Raw genomic sequence first — 16,880 nt, 5'->3', positions numbered from 1 at the left:
CCACATAGGGCAAATGAGGAGGAAGTATGGCTTAACAGGCAAGGTTCCTGATTTAAAGGACCCACAAAGTGGACTGTCACCGTTTTAGCATCTATAGGAAAATGAGTTCTAATTCCTGAAGGACCGACTAACACTCACGGAGTTTTTGCACCTCACTGCACCCACAACCCCCCCCCCTCCGTTTTGGGCTAGTGTGATGTGTCTAGTGTCCATCCCATTGCTAACTTACTCTGAAGGCCTCATTTCTTAGTCAAGCATGTGCCAGCCTGAGAGCTGAGTCTTACGCAGTTTGCCTGTGTTTTCTCTAAACTAAACTTCTGCCCTTAACACTACTCAGTGCTGCTATTTCCTTTTCTAGATAGTTCAAGTCACTTAGTTCTTTGACTTAGCTGCCCATACAATCTGGAGCAGCCTGAACAGACAGACAGACAGCTCAGTGACAGACAAGGGACTGCACATCTTTGTCTTTTGAGATATCTACATGTGGGAAAATGAACTGAGAACAGATAGGCAAAAAAGCCACTTACAGATTTGTACTTAAAAACCAAGAAAGGTTCAGCTGATACTCTTAATGTTAAGGCCAAGAAAGAATCTTAAAAAAAAAAAAGTATAGATATTAAAAAGAACAAAAAACAAAACCTCAGGCCAGGAGAGAGGTTGCATGTTAACCCCAACATTCCGCAAGTCTCTGTGAGTTCAAGGCCTGCCTGGTCTACATAGTGAATTCCAGGACAGCCAGGGCTACACAGTTAGGCCATGTCTCAAAAGCAAAACAAAGCAAATGAAATGAACAACAACATAAACCAGCTATGGAGGCTGAGGCAGGAGGATTATGAGTTTGAAGCACAGCCTGGACTATGATTTTTAAAAAGGGAGGAGGGAGGGAGGGAAGGTCAAACTAAAAGAGCCAGGATCTTCTGAAGTTCTTAAGCAAGTATGTACCCCGATACCCACCCTCTCCACCAACTAAAAACACACAAAACCAACAAAAAACCCAAATTAAACCACAAGTTGCTTTAGTTTAAAATTTTAACTCAACACACAGGGAGAAAAGCCCTTAACTACAGGAAGGCAACAGTAAGCTGCTTCTGCAGCAGACTGTACGATCTCGTGTTCTGTGTATAGATAGGAAACCCCTTCTACTTTTCTCACCTCTTAAATAATTAGGGTATTTCTGCCGCAAGAAAACAGAAAGATCCAGATGAATACATCTGAACCTGCGAATGAATAGGCAGTGACTGATTCCTAAAAGGGTGACGGTTATCAAGTCTCCAAGTGCTAATATATGCATCTTAGCAGCTTTCCATCTAACTCATCCTTGGAGTACCAAACATTCCATGTCACACACCAGCTAGACCGGCTCTGTGGGTGTCTCAGACTCCCAAAGGGACACTCTACGCCGATTCACAAAATGTCTTTTTTTTTCTTCTTCAATTTTAGACATTTTACAGGGTCGGTGTTCCAGGGTTTTTGCTTTTGTTTGTTCATTGGTTTGTTTGTTTGAGACAGGGTCTCACTGTGCATACCACCTGGTTGGCTTTTAACTCATAGAGATTCCCCTGCCTCTACTTCCCAGGGATTGGTACCTTCAGACCTGGTTAGGTTTTATGTGTGTGTGTGTGTGTGTGTGTGTGTGTGTGTGTGTGTGTGCGCGCGCGTATACATACATACATACACACATACACACACATACACACACATACACACACACATACACACATACAGGTGAAAGGCATGCATGGACATCAAAGCTCTCTCAAAAGTGACAGCAAATGTTGATTTTACTGAATTTTCACATTGCTTTAGAGTATACCAACTCTATGCCTTACCACTATGTCCCTGTCTTGCTGTGTGTGTTTTTAAACTATGCAGCTGGGGCACTAAACTGAAAAAACAACAACAAATTGGCCAAATGCAGATCCTAGCCCAGATGTTTTCTAGCCATGTGACCACTCAATCACTGTGTGGCGTTTGTACACACGTCTTTCTCCTGTACCCACATACATCAAATGGGGACAATGCAATTGGTTTGGGAACACTGCAAACTGAAATGCAGGGAAGGGCATCAGAGGACCAGGATGGGGCCTCTGTGCACATCAGGCGGCTGCCTGGGAAAGTGAACTCTTAAACTGGGCATAAGAAAATGACACGGGGGTGGGAGGCTAGAGAGATGCCTCAGCTGTTGAAAGCACTGCTGTTCTTGCAGAACATCTTGCTTTGACTCCCAGCGCCAACGTGGCAGCTCACAACTGTCTCTATGCACTCTTCTGGACTCTATAGGCACTAGGTGTGCACTTGGTGCACAGTCATACATGTAGTCAAAATACCCATACACGTAAAAAATAATTAGCAAAAACTTTGAAAAGAAGATGACACAGAGATGCTGATTTAAGACCTGGGTACCAAGGCATGTCCAGTCACAAACATCTTCACAGAGCTCATGGCCAAGCAACTGCCACACAGGACCATGGGCTTAACACCTGGAGAATGTTCTAGGAACCAGTCCCATGGGGCTTGGTGGTGCACAGCATCAAGTTAGGAGAGCGCTTCACACTGATCGACTTTATTTCAGGTAACTTCTAGAATTTCCTTTGACCTCGGCATCTCCTCCCTCTAAAGTCATGCAAGGTCTGAATGACTCTGGACCACCCTCTCGGAGCAGGCTGATCCTATTTCCACAGATTTCACTCGTTGGGGTCATATAAAGTTCTTTCTGAGGTTTCTGAGTTTAAACTGACGCTCATCATAAGCACTATGCAATCATGTATGATATTTTTAAAACTTTTATTGAGTTAATTTTAGACAAAAGAAAATTGTTTTTTTAAAAAGGAAAGGTGCAAAGAAGGTCCCTGTCCCCTCACTTCCTCCCTTTTAACATCCCTTATAACCATGATACAATTCCCCAAAGTAGGGAATGAATAACGGTACCACATCACTAAGTAAACTTCAGACCAAATTTGACACTAATGTCCTTTTCTAGGCTCTGACCCAGGACTCGCATTCTATTTAGTAGCTCCTCAGTCTACTCCTACGTGAAACAATCCTTCCTGACAGATATGACCTTAGTAAGATGATCAAAGTATTATCAGTAAGTCATTCAAAATCACAACGCTCGATATAACACTTAGAAGAAAACATCGTTTCATAATTCTCTTGCCAAAAACAAACGTCTTCTGGGAGGATGTCAGAGAAGGATCACCGGAGGATGTTCTATAAAACACCGTTTGATTCGTTTTAGAAGCATCACCTCTACATTTTCATCTGAGTGCATGTGTTGTGTACATGATAATGAACACGTGCACAGGCGTGTTCACGTGAGTGCAGACACACAGACTCCACAGCACACACGGAGGGCAGTCCCTTGTCCACCTCCTTGCTCTCCACCATGTTTGAGACAGGACGTCTTGCTGTTCAGTGTGTAGTCCAGGCAAGCGGGTTAGTGAGAGTCAAGGGATTCTCCTGCCTCAGCCTCTAATGTCAATGTGGGAGCACTCAGGTTACAAAGGAGCACTACTCATGTACTTAGGCCAACTGCTTTACCTACTGAGCCATCTCTATGGCCTGTTTTCTTCCCTCCCTCCCTCCCTTCTACTTTTTAAGAGTCTCATGATTCTACAACTGAGCTATTTGGACACATAACTATTTTAAATTATGTACAAATGATCTTTTACGCAGGTGTTTCTGTGGTGGATGCATTCACGTGTGGATGTGTGAGCACGTGTGTGATGTCTGGTGTCTTCACTCACTCCCATCTGGCTTTCTGAGATAAGTGTTCCCACTGATCCTGGTCTGCAGCTCAGCAGTTTACCTGGACTGGCCAGGCAGTGAGCTCAGGGATCTATTGTCTCTACCGCTCCAGCACTGGGGGCTAGAGATACCAGGTTGCCTGATGTACGTACCTCACAGTGATTTTGAAATAAACATTCTAGTGATTATGAGAAAAAATGAGTAGAAAAGACTGAGTTTTCAAATGAAATTTGAATTAGGTACCACTGACAAGTGGGGGCCACCACTGTGAGGCAACTATTCTAGCCAGCTAGCCTCTAGGTCTCAACCTGAGATGTCAAAACTGCATTTACTCACCCTCCTCTCAGTTTGATGAGCAAGAACACCTGTGTCTCTTCCTGGTCTCTCCACTCGTGATTTTCTGCTTCTATTAAACAGTAACATTATCAACCTCCAGGTCTGGAAACGTCCTGTTCACAAAGCCTGCTACTCCTTTCTCTTCCTCTTGTCCCCAATTTCTATCTTGAGAACTATTTCGGAGCCCCTGGTTTTAAGACAGGTTTACAGGCCTCATGGCTTTCCAGAGTTAGGAATCATGCACATTATTTAGATATGGGGGAAAACCCTGCATCAAGAAGTGAAAATCTATCCCTACCTGGATAGCCCTTACAGAACTTGGTGTGCTGTGCTGATCCCAGGGATCCTCCCATTTTATAATTATATTTTTAGTATAAACTCTAAAGGTTCTAGAGATGAGGGGGGGGCTGGGATGAAGGAAGAGTTAATACCTAGGGTGGCTGGGGCTCTAATAAAGGACTTAAAATTAAAGTGGCCAGTGGAACCACAGTGGGCTAAAGGGAAAGCGGTTTCTTTGCCCCTTGTCTGCTTCTCCCCCACTGGCTATGGAAGGTCGCTTGGCCTCCATCTGGTACAGATTCCTGCTGCATTAAACATCAGCCATGGCTCACTGACATCAGCTCCTGTCCATCTCAGCCAAAGGTGCTCTGTCACCTTTTCCCTTGTCTGTGAGCTGTGCACTGGCTGTTCTGAGAGTTGCTACTGCTGATCAAGATGGAGACACAGAAGGTAAACGTGACCAACAGAGACTACACTCAGCCTCCTGCTCTAACCTTCCTTTGTCGGGGAGGCCTTGGTATTTGAGTTATGGCCAGGCCTTAGAGGTCTCCCTTCCTTCCTATTGTAACGGAGAAGGAAGGGATTCTCCTGTGCTGTTCACCTCTGCTACCGACCCTACTTCTTGTAAGCAGTTTTAAGTGGCTAAGACAGCATTACACACATGTTTGGACCCTTGTTTTCTTCTTTAAAAAGAAAATGTGGTTTTTCTTACTGAAATACTGTGGAACTGGAGACACGGCATTCACTCTATGGCACACTGCAGACAGTAAACAAGCAACAGCCATGACCTGGGTCGCTATCCACCTGCCTTGCTACTGAGCCACCAACAGGTACAGATGCAAGGTCAGAGGTGGGCAGCACACCTGGAGGGAAAGCGTTCTCTCGCCACGCCTTCATTACTCACTTCTCTAGGCATTAAAAGCAAGAGCTAGGAAGCTGGGACCACAGGAAGAAAACAAAGCGTGGGTCTCGGGCAGAACAGGAAGCAGGGGAATGACAGGACTTTTTGATTTACTTTATTTTAAAAGAAATATACTCAATTTAAAAATCCACTAAACTCATAGCTTCTCTAAGTATTTAAAAAGTTATTCTTGTCTCGAATGCAAAAGTCAGTTAAGTTGAATATAATAGAATATCACAATCACAACAATGTCCTTCCAAACTCCTTTGATACATTTCTGAGTAGATCTCTTAGGTTAAAGAGTTCTAGTTAACCTTTAGTTCAAACTGGAAAACCGCATGTAGCAGAACTCTCCCTGTAACTGGTTATTTGAGTCAGAGCCTACTAAAGAACCAGGAAGTCCAATGCAGCATCATACCTTGCACACATTGCTCTTCTCATGATCCTGTGCAGAACTTGTCCCTTGAAGCAAGACCCTCCAGCTAGACCAGGAGTGGTGTCACCCACATCTGCTTCCCCGACCCTCTCCCCTGCCAAGGCTGCCCTGTTCCTGAACCCACGAGTTGTTTGTAATGCTTCTCACTGCTACTCTCTCGCGTGCTTCTGGTCCCTAACAATAGCCATGCTGTTTCCCAGCTTGGAAAATTAACATGAACATCGGCATCGCCCTAGCAGTCATATTCCGTTCTGGGTGGCCAACAGAAGGCCCTGCATAGAGCCGCCTTTGTTGGGAGGAGAATGCTCTTTCTGAAGCTTATGGCGACACTGAAGTTGTTTTGTACTACATACTGTTCCTGGCTCAAATACATGCAAGAGACAGCAAGAGACTCCCTGAGGAGCGCAGAGGACACAGAAACGAGGGGCAGTCTAGCCAGGAAGGTTACAGAATGCAAATGTGCCTGCATGTATCACATATGTGCCTGGTGCCCGCAGAGACCAGAAGCGGGGATGGGACTGGAGTCAGAGATGGTTGAGTCACCATGGAGGTGCTGGGAATTAAACCCGAGTCCTTGGTTCAGCAAGAAAAGCCAGTGCTCTTAACCACTGCTCCATGACTCCAGCCCTGTGTTCTGAGTTTTGGCATATTGTCTTTTGAATTTACCTAAAACTCCAAATTAATTAGTCTTTAAACTCATGTCCTTCTCTTTCTTTCACAATTACTTAAAAATGCATTTTCAAAATAAAATAAGTGAACAGCTTTGGCATGGGCTAATTATGTACTAATATGGTTAGCCTGGCAGTGGATTTCATAAAAAGTAACATTCCAAGAAAAATGAGTTTGGTCATACCTAAAATAATGTTGATGTACTGTGCTTTTCTGGGTTTAAAAAAAGCAAACAATGAGCACCATTATATCTGATAATTTTTCTTCTAAAAAGGTAAAGAAATATTCAGCTCAAACTGAGAGTTTTTGTAGCTCAAACTCAAATCAATTTCCAAAAGCAATGAAAACATCAAGTTTAGGGCTGGAGAGATGGCTCAGCAGTTAAGAGCATTGACTGCTCTTCCAGAGGTCCTGAGTTCAATTCCCAGCAACCACACGGTGGCTCACAACCATCTGTAATGGAATCTGATGCCCTCTACTGGTGTGTCTGATGACAGCTACAGTGTACTCATACACATAAAATAAATAAATAAATAATTCTTTTTAAAAAAAAGAAGAAAAGAAAACATAAAGTTAAAAAACACTCACAGCTTAACAGAGCAAAATAAACAGTAGATTTAACCCAGCTAATAAGAGTCTATTAAGGGCAGGAACAAGCTGGAGATAGCTGACACCAGACCAGCATGAACTAGTACAGTAGATCCAACAATGTTTATCAGAAGCCAAGGTGACGGCTCAATGCATCAAATGTTTGCCTGGTAAGGTTGAGGACTGGACCCCACATCCCAGAGCCCACACAGAAGCCAGGCAGACAGGACCGAGCTCCCATAGGCCCAGTGCTGCAGCACCCTCAGGGCATCCCTAGGGGAAGCTGAGTAACTAAAGTAGCTGAAATTGACAAGCTCTGGGTTCAGCAAGAGAACATGCCTCAACCAATAAAATGGAGCAGTCCAGGAAGACACACAACATCAACTCCATGCCTCCATATGCATGCATATGTGCACCCGGTGACATGTGAACATGCATATACACAACATACGCAGCTTTTCAATCTCCGATCACTGGAAGCTAAAAGCTGTCTCTCTCTCTCTCTCCCACTCAGACAATAAAGGGCCTGCCTCCCTTTAGCATCAGGAGTTCAGCACAGACTCTGGCACTGTGTGTGTGAGCTGAGCCACAGTTCGGACTCCATCCCTTCTGGGATGCTGGCAAGGCAGGACACGTGACTCATAACGGTTCTCTCAAGCACAGGCAGGCCAGTCAGACAGTGGGGACAACCGAAACTGCCCCTCGTTTCTGTGTGCATGCCTCATGCTGTTATGTCTGGAACAGCACATATCAAACACCAAGTGGTGCTTATAAAATGTGACCCCGATAGATCTATTTCAGATACCAGACAGTATAAGCAGAATACAGTTTTTGAAAACATTTTTTTTTTTTTTTTTTTTTTTTTGTTTTTTTTTTGGTTTTTCAAGACAGGGTTTCTCTGTTTAGCCCTGGCTGTCCTGGAACTCACTCTGTAGACCAGGCTGGCCTCGAACTCAGAAATCCGCCTGCCTCTGCCTCCCAAGTGCTGGGATTAAAGGCGTGCGCCACCACTGCCCGGCTTGAAAACATTTTCTTATGTCAAATTACCAGAAGATTAAGCTTAAGTTCAGAAATACCCGTGTTCAGAAATCATCCTCATGCTGGGGCTCTTTTTGGCAACAAGAAAATGCATAATTTTCTCTGTGTTTTAGTGGATTTTTCTGTTTATATGATTTATTTCTAGTTTCTATTTGTTTCCTTCATTGTGGTCTTACTCGGAGTCTGACAGACACTTTGAACACAGTATATAGATTTTTTTCCTGACTGGTCAGTATTTTAATATAAAGAAATCACAGTGTTAATGTGTTAACAACAAAAATAAATTCACTAATAGCTCTCTAAAACAACTGCATTGTTATATGAAAGAACAGCAGGTGCTGGACTACCATAGTTAACGGCTCTGGGTTTGGCTATCACTGTCTTCAGCCCGGGCATGTTATTTTGGACTTCTGGCAATCTTTCCCATAGGAGTGAGTCATCTGTCTTCTATAAACCTCAAACAGGATCCTGTTACGTCATGCTGATTTCTAATAAAAGGAAATATTAGAGTTTCCATTTCTAGTCCACTCCTTGCAACTGAACTGAGGAAAAGACCTTGGTGACATTAACATTCGGTGGGGGAGTGATTGCACATTTCTGAAACGCATCGAAAGAAGAGTTAACATTATACTTAGATGACCTGCATCAATCTCTTTAGATTTGAAAACTATGCTGGGAATTTTAGGACTCAATCATAGAGCCTACAGATACACTAGACAAGTGCTTTACCCCTGAGCTACACCCTCAGCCCCAGCATTTTAAAGTCAACAATCATTTGGAAGCATTACTAAAGGTTCAAATGGATCATACTATGTGGTTAGGTTTTTATTGTCAACTTGACACTACCTAGTGTGACCTGGTAAGAGGAAACCTCAACTGAAGAACTGCATCCATCAGACTGGCTTGTGGTTCTTTCTGACTCATGTGAGGAGGGCTCAGCCCACTGTGGGCAGAACTATTCCTCAGGCAGGTAGTTGTGGGATGCAGAAGCGGGCCAGTGGAGAGGAGAAGCAGCATCCTTCCACGGTCTCTGCCTCAGGTCCTGCTTGAGTTCCTGCCCTGGCTTCCGGGAGTGAACAGACTGTGACCTGTGAGCTGAAATAAGCCCTTTTCTTCCCAGGTTGCTTCCGGTCACAGTGCTTTACTACAGGAACAGGAAGCTCAGCAGACCACACAGATAATACTTTTTTTTTTTTAAAGGCGGAAACTAGACTCATTTCCTGGGATATTCCTTTCAGTTCAATGGGAAACTTCGAGTAGGTGGACCTGGAATATAAAACGGGGAATAGTCCAACTTGAGAAATAACAACTAAGGAAGCCAATAGCCCTGGAAGGACGGAATATGAAATTTAGGAGGCTGGAGGGATGGCTCAGTGGTTAAGAGAACAAACTGCTCGCTGGGCGGTGGTGGCGCACACATTTAATCACAGCACTTGGGAGGCAGAGGCAGGTGGATTTCTGAGTTCAAGGCCCACCTAGTCTACAGAGTGAGTTCCAGGACAGTCAGGGAGACAGGAGAAACCCTGTCTCCAAAAACCAAAAAACCAAAAAACCAAACCAAACCAAACAAAACAAAAAACCATGAAGATAAGATATGGTGATTTAAAGGGCCCAAAACAGGAGATGAATGGGACACTCCTGGTCAGACACACCAAAATTTACACAGATCAGGGGCTCTGTGGATATTCCAAAAGAAGTTTCTTCTCATGTGACACTACAGATTGCCTGGCTGGGAGCAAGTCCAAACCAATCCTAAAGACCTTCCTACCAAACCCTCCTCCTCCACATGTCTGCAGAGCAAACAGAAATCCTATGCTCAAGGCCAAAGGTTAGGAAGTCTGCAGGGCACGAGAAGGAATCTGGTGTAAGAATGCCAGGGCTGCCAAATACATTTGAACATTAATGAACATTTGTTGAACCTAGGTAAAGGGGTGGCGCTTTCCAGGAAACTGGATTACTGACAGGAAGCCGGGGAGAGAACACCTGCCCACCCTTAGGCTGGGCTTTTCCTTAGCTGCTGGAAATTGGGTAAGAAAGGCTCCTGCCTTGGCTCGCCCTGCTTTCACATCTATTGTCTGAGGACCTGAAGTTGAAGGTGGAGAGAAACCTTCCTTGGCATTTACACTGTGCTCTAAGAGAAAGCAGACATGGCCATATGCATATGGTGGGCACAGCCCCTCCACTTCTAGGGAGTGCCTGCCTCTCTATACCTCCTGAGTGTTGGGATTAAAGGTATGCACCATCACCACAACCACCAGCAGCAGCCTAAAGTTTTTTTTTTTAAATGCCCTAGATTTGAACTCGCTAGTTTTTGTATAAGTGACACACTTAAAACAAATTCAGAAAACTTAAGAGGAGCAAGAGACAATGAATGATATGTACTGTTTCAATCTTAGAAAAGGGTTCCCTTTTTATTATTTCCAAGATTTGGGGAACATTATTTTTGCATTTTTGGGAGGGCGATGGTGAGGAGGTGAAGGGGTCTCACACCATAGCCCAGACTGTCCTGGAACTCACAGCAATCCTCCTGCCATAACTCCCCAGTTTCTGAGATCATGGGCATTAGCTAACACACCCAATCACAAAGGTTTAAAAGTTCATGAGAAAGTAGGGAAACAGAAATACACATCATTAACAAACATTGCATCGCAGAAAGACTTCTTATAAAATGCTCCTTCCTAAGCCTCCTGCTGCCGGTGGGTCCATGGGAAACACTGAAAAGAGGCAGGGAGGCAGCCCCCACTGGACATGGTGATTTCACTTTAAGAACACACTGGAACAATCTCCTGTGCCATCAGTGTGACTGTGGTGTGCCCTTCCCTCTGGCTAGTAGTCCAGAGTGAAGTCAAAGGTCTCAAAGTCTTTCTGGAAGTTGCAAGCTGCGGCCTCCTCCTTGTCCTTACTGGTTTGACACTGCCTCCTGTCAGCCTCATCAGGAATGTTGAGAATAGCTTCTCTGGCCAGGACCTCCCTTCCAATTTGCAAAGGATTCCTCTTTTTAATTCTGTGGAAAAGTTTTTCTACTATGTCAAGTTCAACATAAAAATACTCTGCTCCCGACTGGGCAATCTTGTTTGATGTCTGAGGGCTCTGCAATTCCAACAGCTCTATCTGTTGCTCCTGGGTGAGATGAAGGCATCTTCAATGTCATCTGTCACACAGCAGCTGAGGGGCACAAGAATGACCAGAAGCTGGAGGTGATAGTTCTTACAATTTCTTGACTCTTAAAGAAGCGTTTCAGAGTAACCTTATACTTCACCATGTCTTCAGCCACCTCTGCCAAAAGCTCTGACACTGACTGGTGGTGTCCAATGGGCAGGATGGGTACATGGTCATCAAAGAAGCCTCCTTTGGCCAGGGCGAGGTAGTGTGCCAATGATGACCACCAAACGCTTTCCATGTCACAGCTGGCAGAGCAAAGCCAACAAAGTCCTGGAGGAGGCTTGTCATCTCTTCCTGTGGATGACATTTTCTTACCTGCTTTTCATTCAAATCGAACAGATTGACAGGCTGGTTCTTCCTCAGGGGCAGAGATTTGCTACAGCTGCTTGCTTCCCAGATTTGCCGTAAAGGTTCTCAGGGACATCCAGAGGCCGCCTTACCAGCTCTGCTACGGCCATCGGCTTCACAGGACCAGTACCGAATGCATAAAGATCCTTTTCCTTTTCTGGATTTCCAACATTGGCCAGTGCTACGAAGCAAGTGGTATGCCCCACACCTTCTTGTAGAGCAACATGCTTTCCGGTATGGAAGTCTCTCGTTATACGAATTTTCCAAAGCAGCAAAATGAAACTTTGGTTTCAAGGTTGAGTCAAGGCCAGGGACTAAAGCAGAGACTCAATTTTTGGTATCTACTTCTCCAGAGGAATTCCAGAGGACTCCACATACTTGGGTCATGGGGACATGGGCAAGATATCAACATCCTTAAACTGGGATGTGGAACACAGTCTTGTTCCCAGGGAAGGTATATCCTTGGGACTAAAAGTGTACCCTAGGACTGGTTAAGCTAAGGATCCTGTCCTACTGGGGTATACAATCTGCAGCCCTGAGCTTCCAGCGAAGGTGACACCTTTTCGACCCAGGTAAGTGATGTTTACAGCGTAATTCACACCCATCGATACCTTGGAAATAATTTACTGTTTCTTAGTTATCAACATCAAGCATGTATGTCTGCACAGGAGCTTGCTTGTTGCCAGTCTGAAACTTCTCCTACTCAGCATCTCGGGTAGAAACAAACAAACAAAAAATTCCTACACACAAGAGTAGGTCAAAATTCCCAATCAATTCTTCTCGATTGTCTGAACTCTAGTCAACAGAACATCAAACTTTCCTTCAACATCTCCACAAGTCAAGAGACGCAGCGGGTTCTGAGCTGTCAGCAATGACAGTCTGCGCTGGGTCAGCTGCCCAAAGCTAGGAGCACAAATGAGCACTCAAGGTTGGAATGCCAGTGATTTTGTTTTTATAGTCCTTAATAGAATGTATACAGACATACAACTTAGTGCAAATAAGAGATGCCTTTTTTAAAAAAGAAAGAAAAAGCATTAAAATAAAAAAAAATAGATGCAATGCACAGGTATAGGGAGAGTATTTCAGACATGAAATTGGAAGCAAAAAAAGAAAAAAAGAAAAAAAAAGAAAAAAAGGAAAGATAGCTGAAGGTCACCTGGTATGTATAATATATGTCTTATCCCAATGTTCTTTTGTGTGGTTATGTGAAGGAAGCAGGATGAGCTGCCTGGAACCAGGAAGGTCTTCCTGAGTCTGCGGGACTCACTGCCCAGAATCACTATACAATCAAAGGCATTTCTAGGAAAAGGCACCTGCAGGAGCAGCTTCCCCTGTGGTGAGCTACTGTGCATACAGTACTCTAGCTCCTGAGTACTTTCACCTTCCAATGGCTTCTTAACTCCAGCAGACAGGGACACACACAAGCACTGACTTAAGGACAAAACAGAAACTCCAGGAGGCTAGAAAGCTGCATGAGTCAAGAAGGGAAATTCCTGATTCTGCATGAGGATGGCTGGTCTATAAATGCTCCTGAGAGTCCTCAGGTTCAGCCTTCCTACTGCTCTCTGCAAAGAAAGATCATCAAAGCTGAGGAGGAGAGCCTGCAGCGCTGAGATGAACAGGAAGGGCACAGCCATAGCCCTGGCTGTGATCGTCTGGGCTGCAACCACTCAAGGTATACAGAATCCTTTGCTTCTGAGTCTCTGCTCCTTATGTTACTTTTCAAACGTCTTTTCTCTAAAATATACAGTGTTCTAAATTTACTTAACTCCACATATTAGAAGTTCTACCAATGGCAGCAAATGTTGGAAATCTTTCAAGAAAATGATTATTTTATGGATTTCTTAATTTTCTGACAATTATCTAGCAAAAGCCTTTGGCCCTCAATGTCTGTTCAGAGAATCTTATGTGGCATTATGTTGGTATCCTGGAAAAAAATAATGTTTTAACCATGAGACTGCTAATTTATTATGACCAATACTTTCAGAATAGAGAAAAGGAAATTTCTCTCTGGGGCAATGGTCATAAAAATGTCCTACGTGTTTGATCAATGTGTCACTTGAGGGCAAGAGTGATTTCAAGGTAGTGTGGACACTGACAACTCTCCATAAGCCTTCCCCAAAGAATACTGTTTCTAAGTAGAAGCACTATCAACATGTCCCATGACTGAACCTGGAACTGTGGCTCCTGTGGCCTGAGGGTTCTTATGCACTTATCACAGCAGACCCGGGCTAATGAACACATGAAGTTAATGTGGCACACCAAGCCATTTTTAGAACTCTTGCTGCTCTTATGAAAGAACAAATCTTTGTGGTTTCCTTGGGAGCATCTGGAAGCTCTCAAAGACAGTTTCAACTGTGGAAGACAGTTTCAACTCTGGTTTATGATACTTGGTCTTAATCTAGAATTTGAACCCGGAAAGATAAAGATCAAAAGAATTATTAACTATTTGCTCATTTAGTAAAGAACAGATCACCAGCGACTGTGAACTATACTTGTATACCCATTCAGTCAGTCATAAAATAATTCAAAATAAATACAGAAGAAAATAGCCACTTTGTTCTCTGGGTTGCTGTATACTGTGTAGGTGTTATATAAAGTAATCAAGTGCTGGGCTAGTGGAATACTCATACTGTAATATAACTTCAGCACTTGGGAGGCTGAGCTGAGGTAGAATAATGCCAAGATATGGGGCCTGCTAGGTAGTGAGTGCTTCAAGTTCAAGGTCATCCTGGACTTTGTGGCGACTGGAGGTAAACCTGGTCCAAATAGCAAGCAAATCCTGTCTGCAACCTACATTAAATAATTAACAAAAATTAAGGAATGAAATAATCAAGGATACAGCAAATTAGCCTAATGCAGAGGGAAATAAGATAGGGAGATTCAAAAACTTAATTTCAAGCTGCACAGATGAGATTTAACAGAAATGTGTCTGCCACCCACTCCACAGCCCCGACTAACCAATGCTGGGGTCTGTTCCAGGCTTCGTTATGTTCAAAGGGGGGCGCTGTCTTTGCATCGGCCCCGGAGTGAAAGCAGTCAAAATGGCAGCGATCGAGAAAGCTTCCGTCATTTACCCGAGTAACGGCTGTGACAAAGTTGAAGTGATGTATGTGCTGGAGGTGACAAAGGTGTGGGTGTTTTTGTTTTGTTGATGTTTTCCCACGAAAGTTTAAGACTATTTTGTGTCTCCCTTACCAGTGTTACCCTGAAGGCTCATAAAGGACAAAGGTGCCTGGACCCCAGATCCAAGCAAGCTCGCCTCATAATGCAGGTAGGTTGCCAGACAGCCAGGTCGGATGTGCTTTACCCACGAGAGCGCTGGAACACAGAACAGGTGACTGCGGGAAGACCCCGTTTCCATCCTAACAGAATCCGCATGAAGCACACAGTTAAGGGGTCCTGGGTTAAACCTGGCAACATCCTTTCCCCACCACTGTTTTTACAGTTCAGCTCTTAATCACTGAGGAAATGAAACAACCCACTAAGTAAAACTCTCCATTTTCTCATTACAGACAATAGAAAAAAAGAATTTTTTAAAGCGTCAGAACGTGTGACATCCTGGAAAAAAAAGGGGAGGGGCGGACGAGCATCCTGGGAGCTTCTGACTTTGAGCTCTTCCAACACGAACTCTGCGCCAGGAACCCAACCCTCTCCTGTCTTGGAATATGCATCCATAAAAGTTGCAGAACTTTCTAGGAGGTCTGATACGTCTAAACTGTTCTGCTTGGTTATGAAAATATTTATCTCTAAGAGTCACGTGTTATGTGTGTACACTCCGTGTTACCTTCTGTGGTTACAATGGACGCATTGTTACTGGAGTCCAGCCCAATGCTGGATTCAAAAGTATTTATGTGTGTAGGAAAACATTCCTCAAAGAATTTTTCATGCAAATAAACATTCCTTTCCCGAAATATCACGAGGTGCACGAACATCTAGGAAGACATTTCCATGTATCATCTTGTTTGTTCATTTAAATAGACTATCATTCATGAGGTGCCCTGAAAACATTTTCTGCCTTGTAGAAACTATTAGGAATACTACTGTTTCCTGAGTTAGTCACACTGGCTTCCCACTGAGGCGTGCTAAAGGGGTTAGGACATGTATTTCCTGTACATCTGGTTTTATCTGTTTTATCAGTGACAATAATCTGGACAGATTAAAAAAAAAATAAATTGGTTTTGCTCACCAACGAAAAATGTTGAAAAAAAAATCTGTGCACTTCTTTCAGTCTTTTTTCTGTGAGTCTCTTCATAGTTGAGAAAACTAAGCAAACATGTGCTTTGCTCCTTTCCTTTGTCATACTGTGAATGGTAGGGATGGCTGGCACTGTCTCTCCCTGAAAGGAATAAGAGCTGTGTTTCTCTAGTAAGCCACTATAACTCTTATTAAATCATCAACAACTGCATGCTTTCTGGACATTGAGATGCCTTTAGGGTTTTTTGTTTGTTTGTTTATTTTTGTTTTTTTTAGAGGTACACAGGTACTTGCCATCATGCAGAATTCTTTAGAAATATATTTCATGCCTTTAATCCCAGTACTTGGGGGGCAGAGGCAGGCGGATCTCTGGGGGGTCCAGGCCAGACTGGTCTTTCAGAGCAGCCAGGGCTACCCAGAGAAACCCTATCTTAAAATAAAAAGAAATGCCCAAATGTTAAACAAAAAGCAAAAAGAAAAGAAAAAGGGATGGACTTCAACGGTAGTCATAAAGAAATCTATTCAATTTAGGGCTGAAAGGGATTCTTCGTAGTCGCTTCACAACCACCCCCTGCACCTTTGTTAAATCTCTCCTGTTGTAACTTTTTGAGCTGAGCCAAAAAGGAAAACTGAAAGGAGATTTTCTGTCACACACAGCAAAGACCCAGCCAGGCTGTGTGTACTCAGACTTTGAACCTCAGTGACACACAGACACTGACAGGGAGACCTGAAATAGCAACAGTGACACTCTTGCCAGTAGCTCCCTGACACCCGGCTTGACTTTGTCTGGTGCCTTCTACCCAGCTCCCTTGTGTGTGTTCATTTTCCAATTGTGACTGTCAGTCCATAGCTGCATAAACACGACACATCCAAACGTGGAGTAACTAAAACAAACAAACAAACAATCTGGCAACAACACAGGACCTCTAGATCCACAACAACCAAACTCAATTCAAAATTCAACACAAGGCCAAAGTGTAGCTGTGTCTTCCCATGCTTCATTACAAATTGTCACGACTGTTAGTAATATTCTGTCTAAACTCCACCGGCCTCTACTTCTCTCTTCTCTCTTCTCTCTTCTCTTCTCTTCTCTTCTCTTCTCTTCTCTTCTCTTCTCTTCTCTTCTCTTCTCTTCTCTTCTCTTCTCTTCTCTTCTCTTCTCTTCTCTTCTCTTCTCTT

At 43.7% G+C, this 16,880-nt stretch overlaps 2 protein-coding genes and 1 pseudogene across 4 annotated transcripts in view; 1 reads left to right on the top strand and 2 right to left on the bottom strand.

Moving 5' to 3' along the window:
- Art3 (ADP-ribosyltransferase 3) overlaps nucleotides 1-16,880 on the bottom strand; it is an 83,523-nt gene that overhangs the window by 37,659 nt on the left and 28,984 nt on the right. Inside the window, exon 1 of one of the 3 annotated variants that reach the window (XM_028789154.1) lies at nucleotides 5,682-5,713. The exons of the other annotated variants lie outside the window; for them this stretch is intronic. The gene's annotated coding sequence lies outside the window, so the exon portion shown is untranslated. Of the gene's footprint in view, nucleotides 1-5,681; nucleotides 5,714-16,880 lie in introns of those variants that run through there. 3 annotated transcript variants of the gene reach the window in all.
- LOC114640261 lies at nucleotides 10,612-12,801 on the bottom strand (annotated as a pseudogene).
- Nucleotides 13,082-15,591, top strand: Cxcl11 (C-X-C motif chemokine ligand 11). The gene is made up of 4 exons (XM_028789157.1): nucleotides 13,082-13,179; nucleotides 14,487-14,613; nucleotides 14,706-14,778; nucleotides 15,020-15,591. The coding sequence occupies exons 1-4, from the start codon at nucleotides 13,119-13,121 to the stop codon at nucleotides 15,059-15,061; spliced, it is 303 nt and encodes a 100-aa protein (XP_028644990.1). The 5' UTR covers nucleotides 13,082-13,118; the 3' UTR covers nucleotides 15,062-15,591.

The sequence above is a fragment of the Grammomys surdaster genome, unplaced genomic scaffold (assembly GCF_004785775.1).
Source record: "Grammomys surdaster isolate TR1022 unplaced genomic scaffold, NIH_TR_1.0 125793, whole genome shotgun sequence".
NCBI classification, from domain to species: Eukaryota; Metazoa; Chordata; class Mammalia; order Rodentia; family Muridae; genus Grammomys; species Grammomys surdaster.
The sequence above is the reverse complement of the archived record's forward strand: the minus strand, read 5'-3'. Positions and strand labels throughout refer to the sequence as shown.

Excerpts from the sequence above, each read along its gene's own strand:
- Cxcl11 (XM_028789157.1), top strand. The coding sequence starts at position 13,119 with ATGAACAGGAAGGGCACAGCCATAGCCCTGGCTGTGATCGTCTGGGCT. Across the intron at positions 13,180-14,486 it reads CTGGGCTGCAACCACTCAAG|GCTTCGTTATGTTCAAAGGG; the intron begins GTATACAGAATC and ends GGTCTGTTCCAG. Across the intron at positions 14,779-15,019 it reads AAGCTCGCCTCATAATGCAG|ACAATAGAAAAAAAGAATTT; the intron begins GTAGGTTGCCAG and ends TTCTCATTACAG.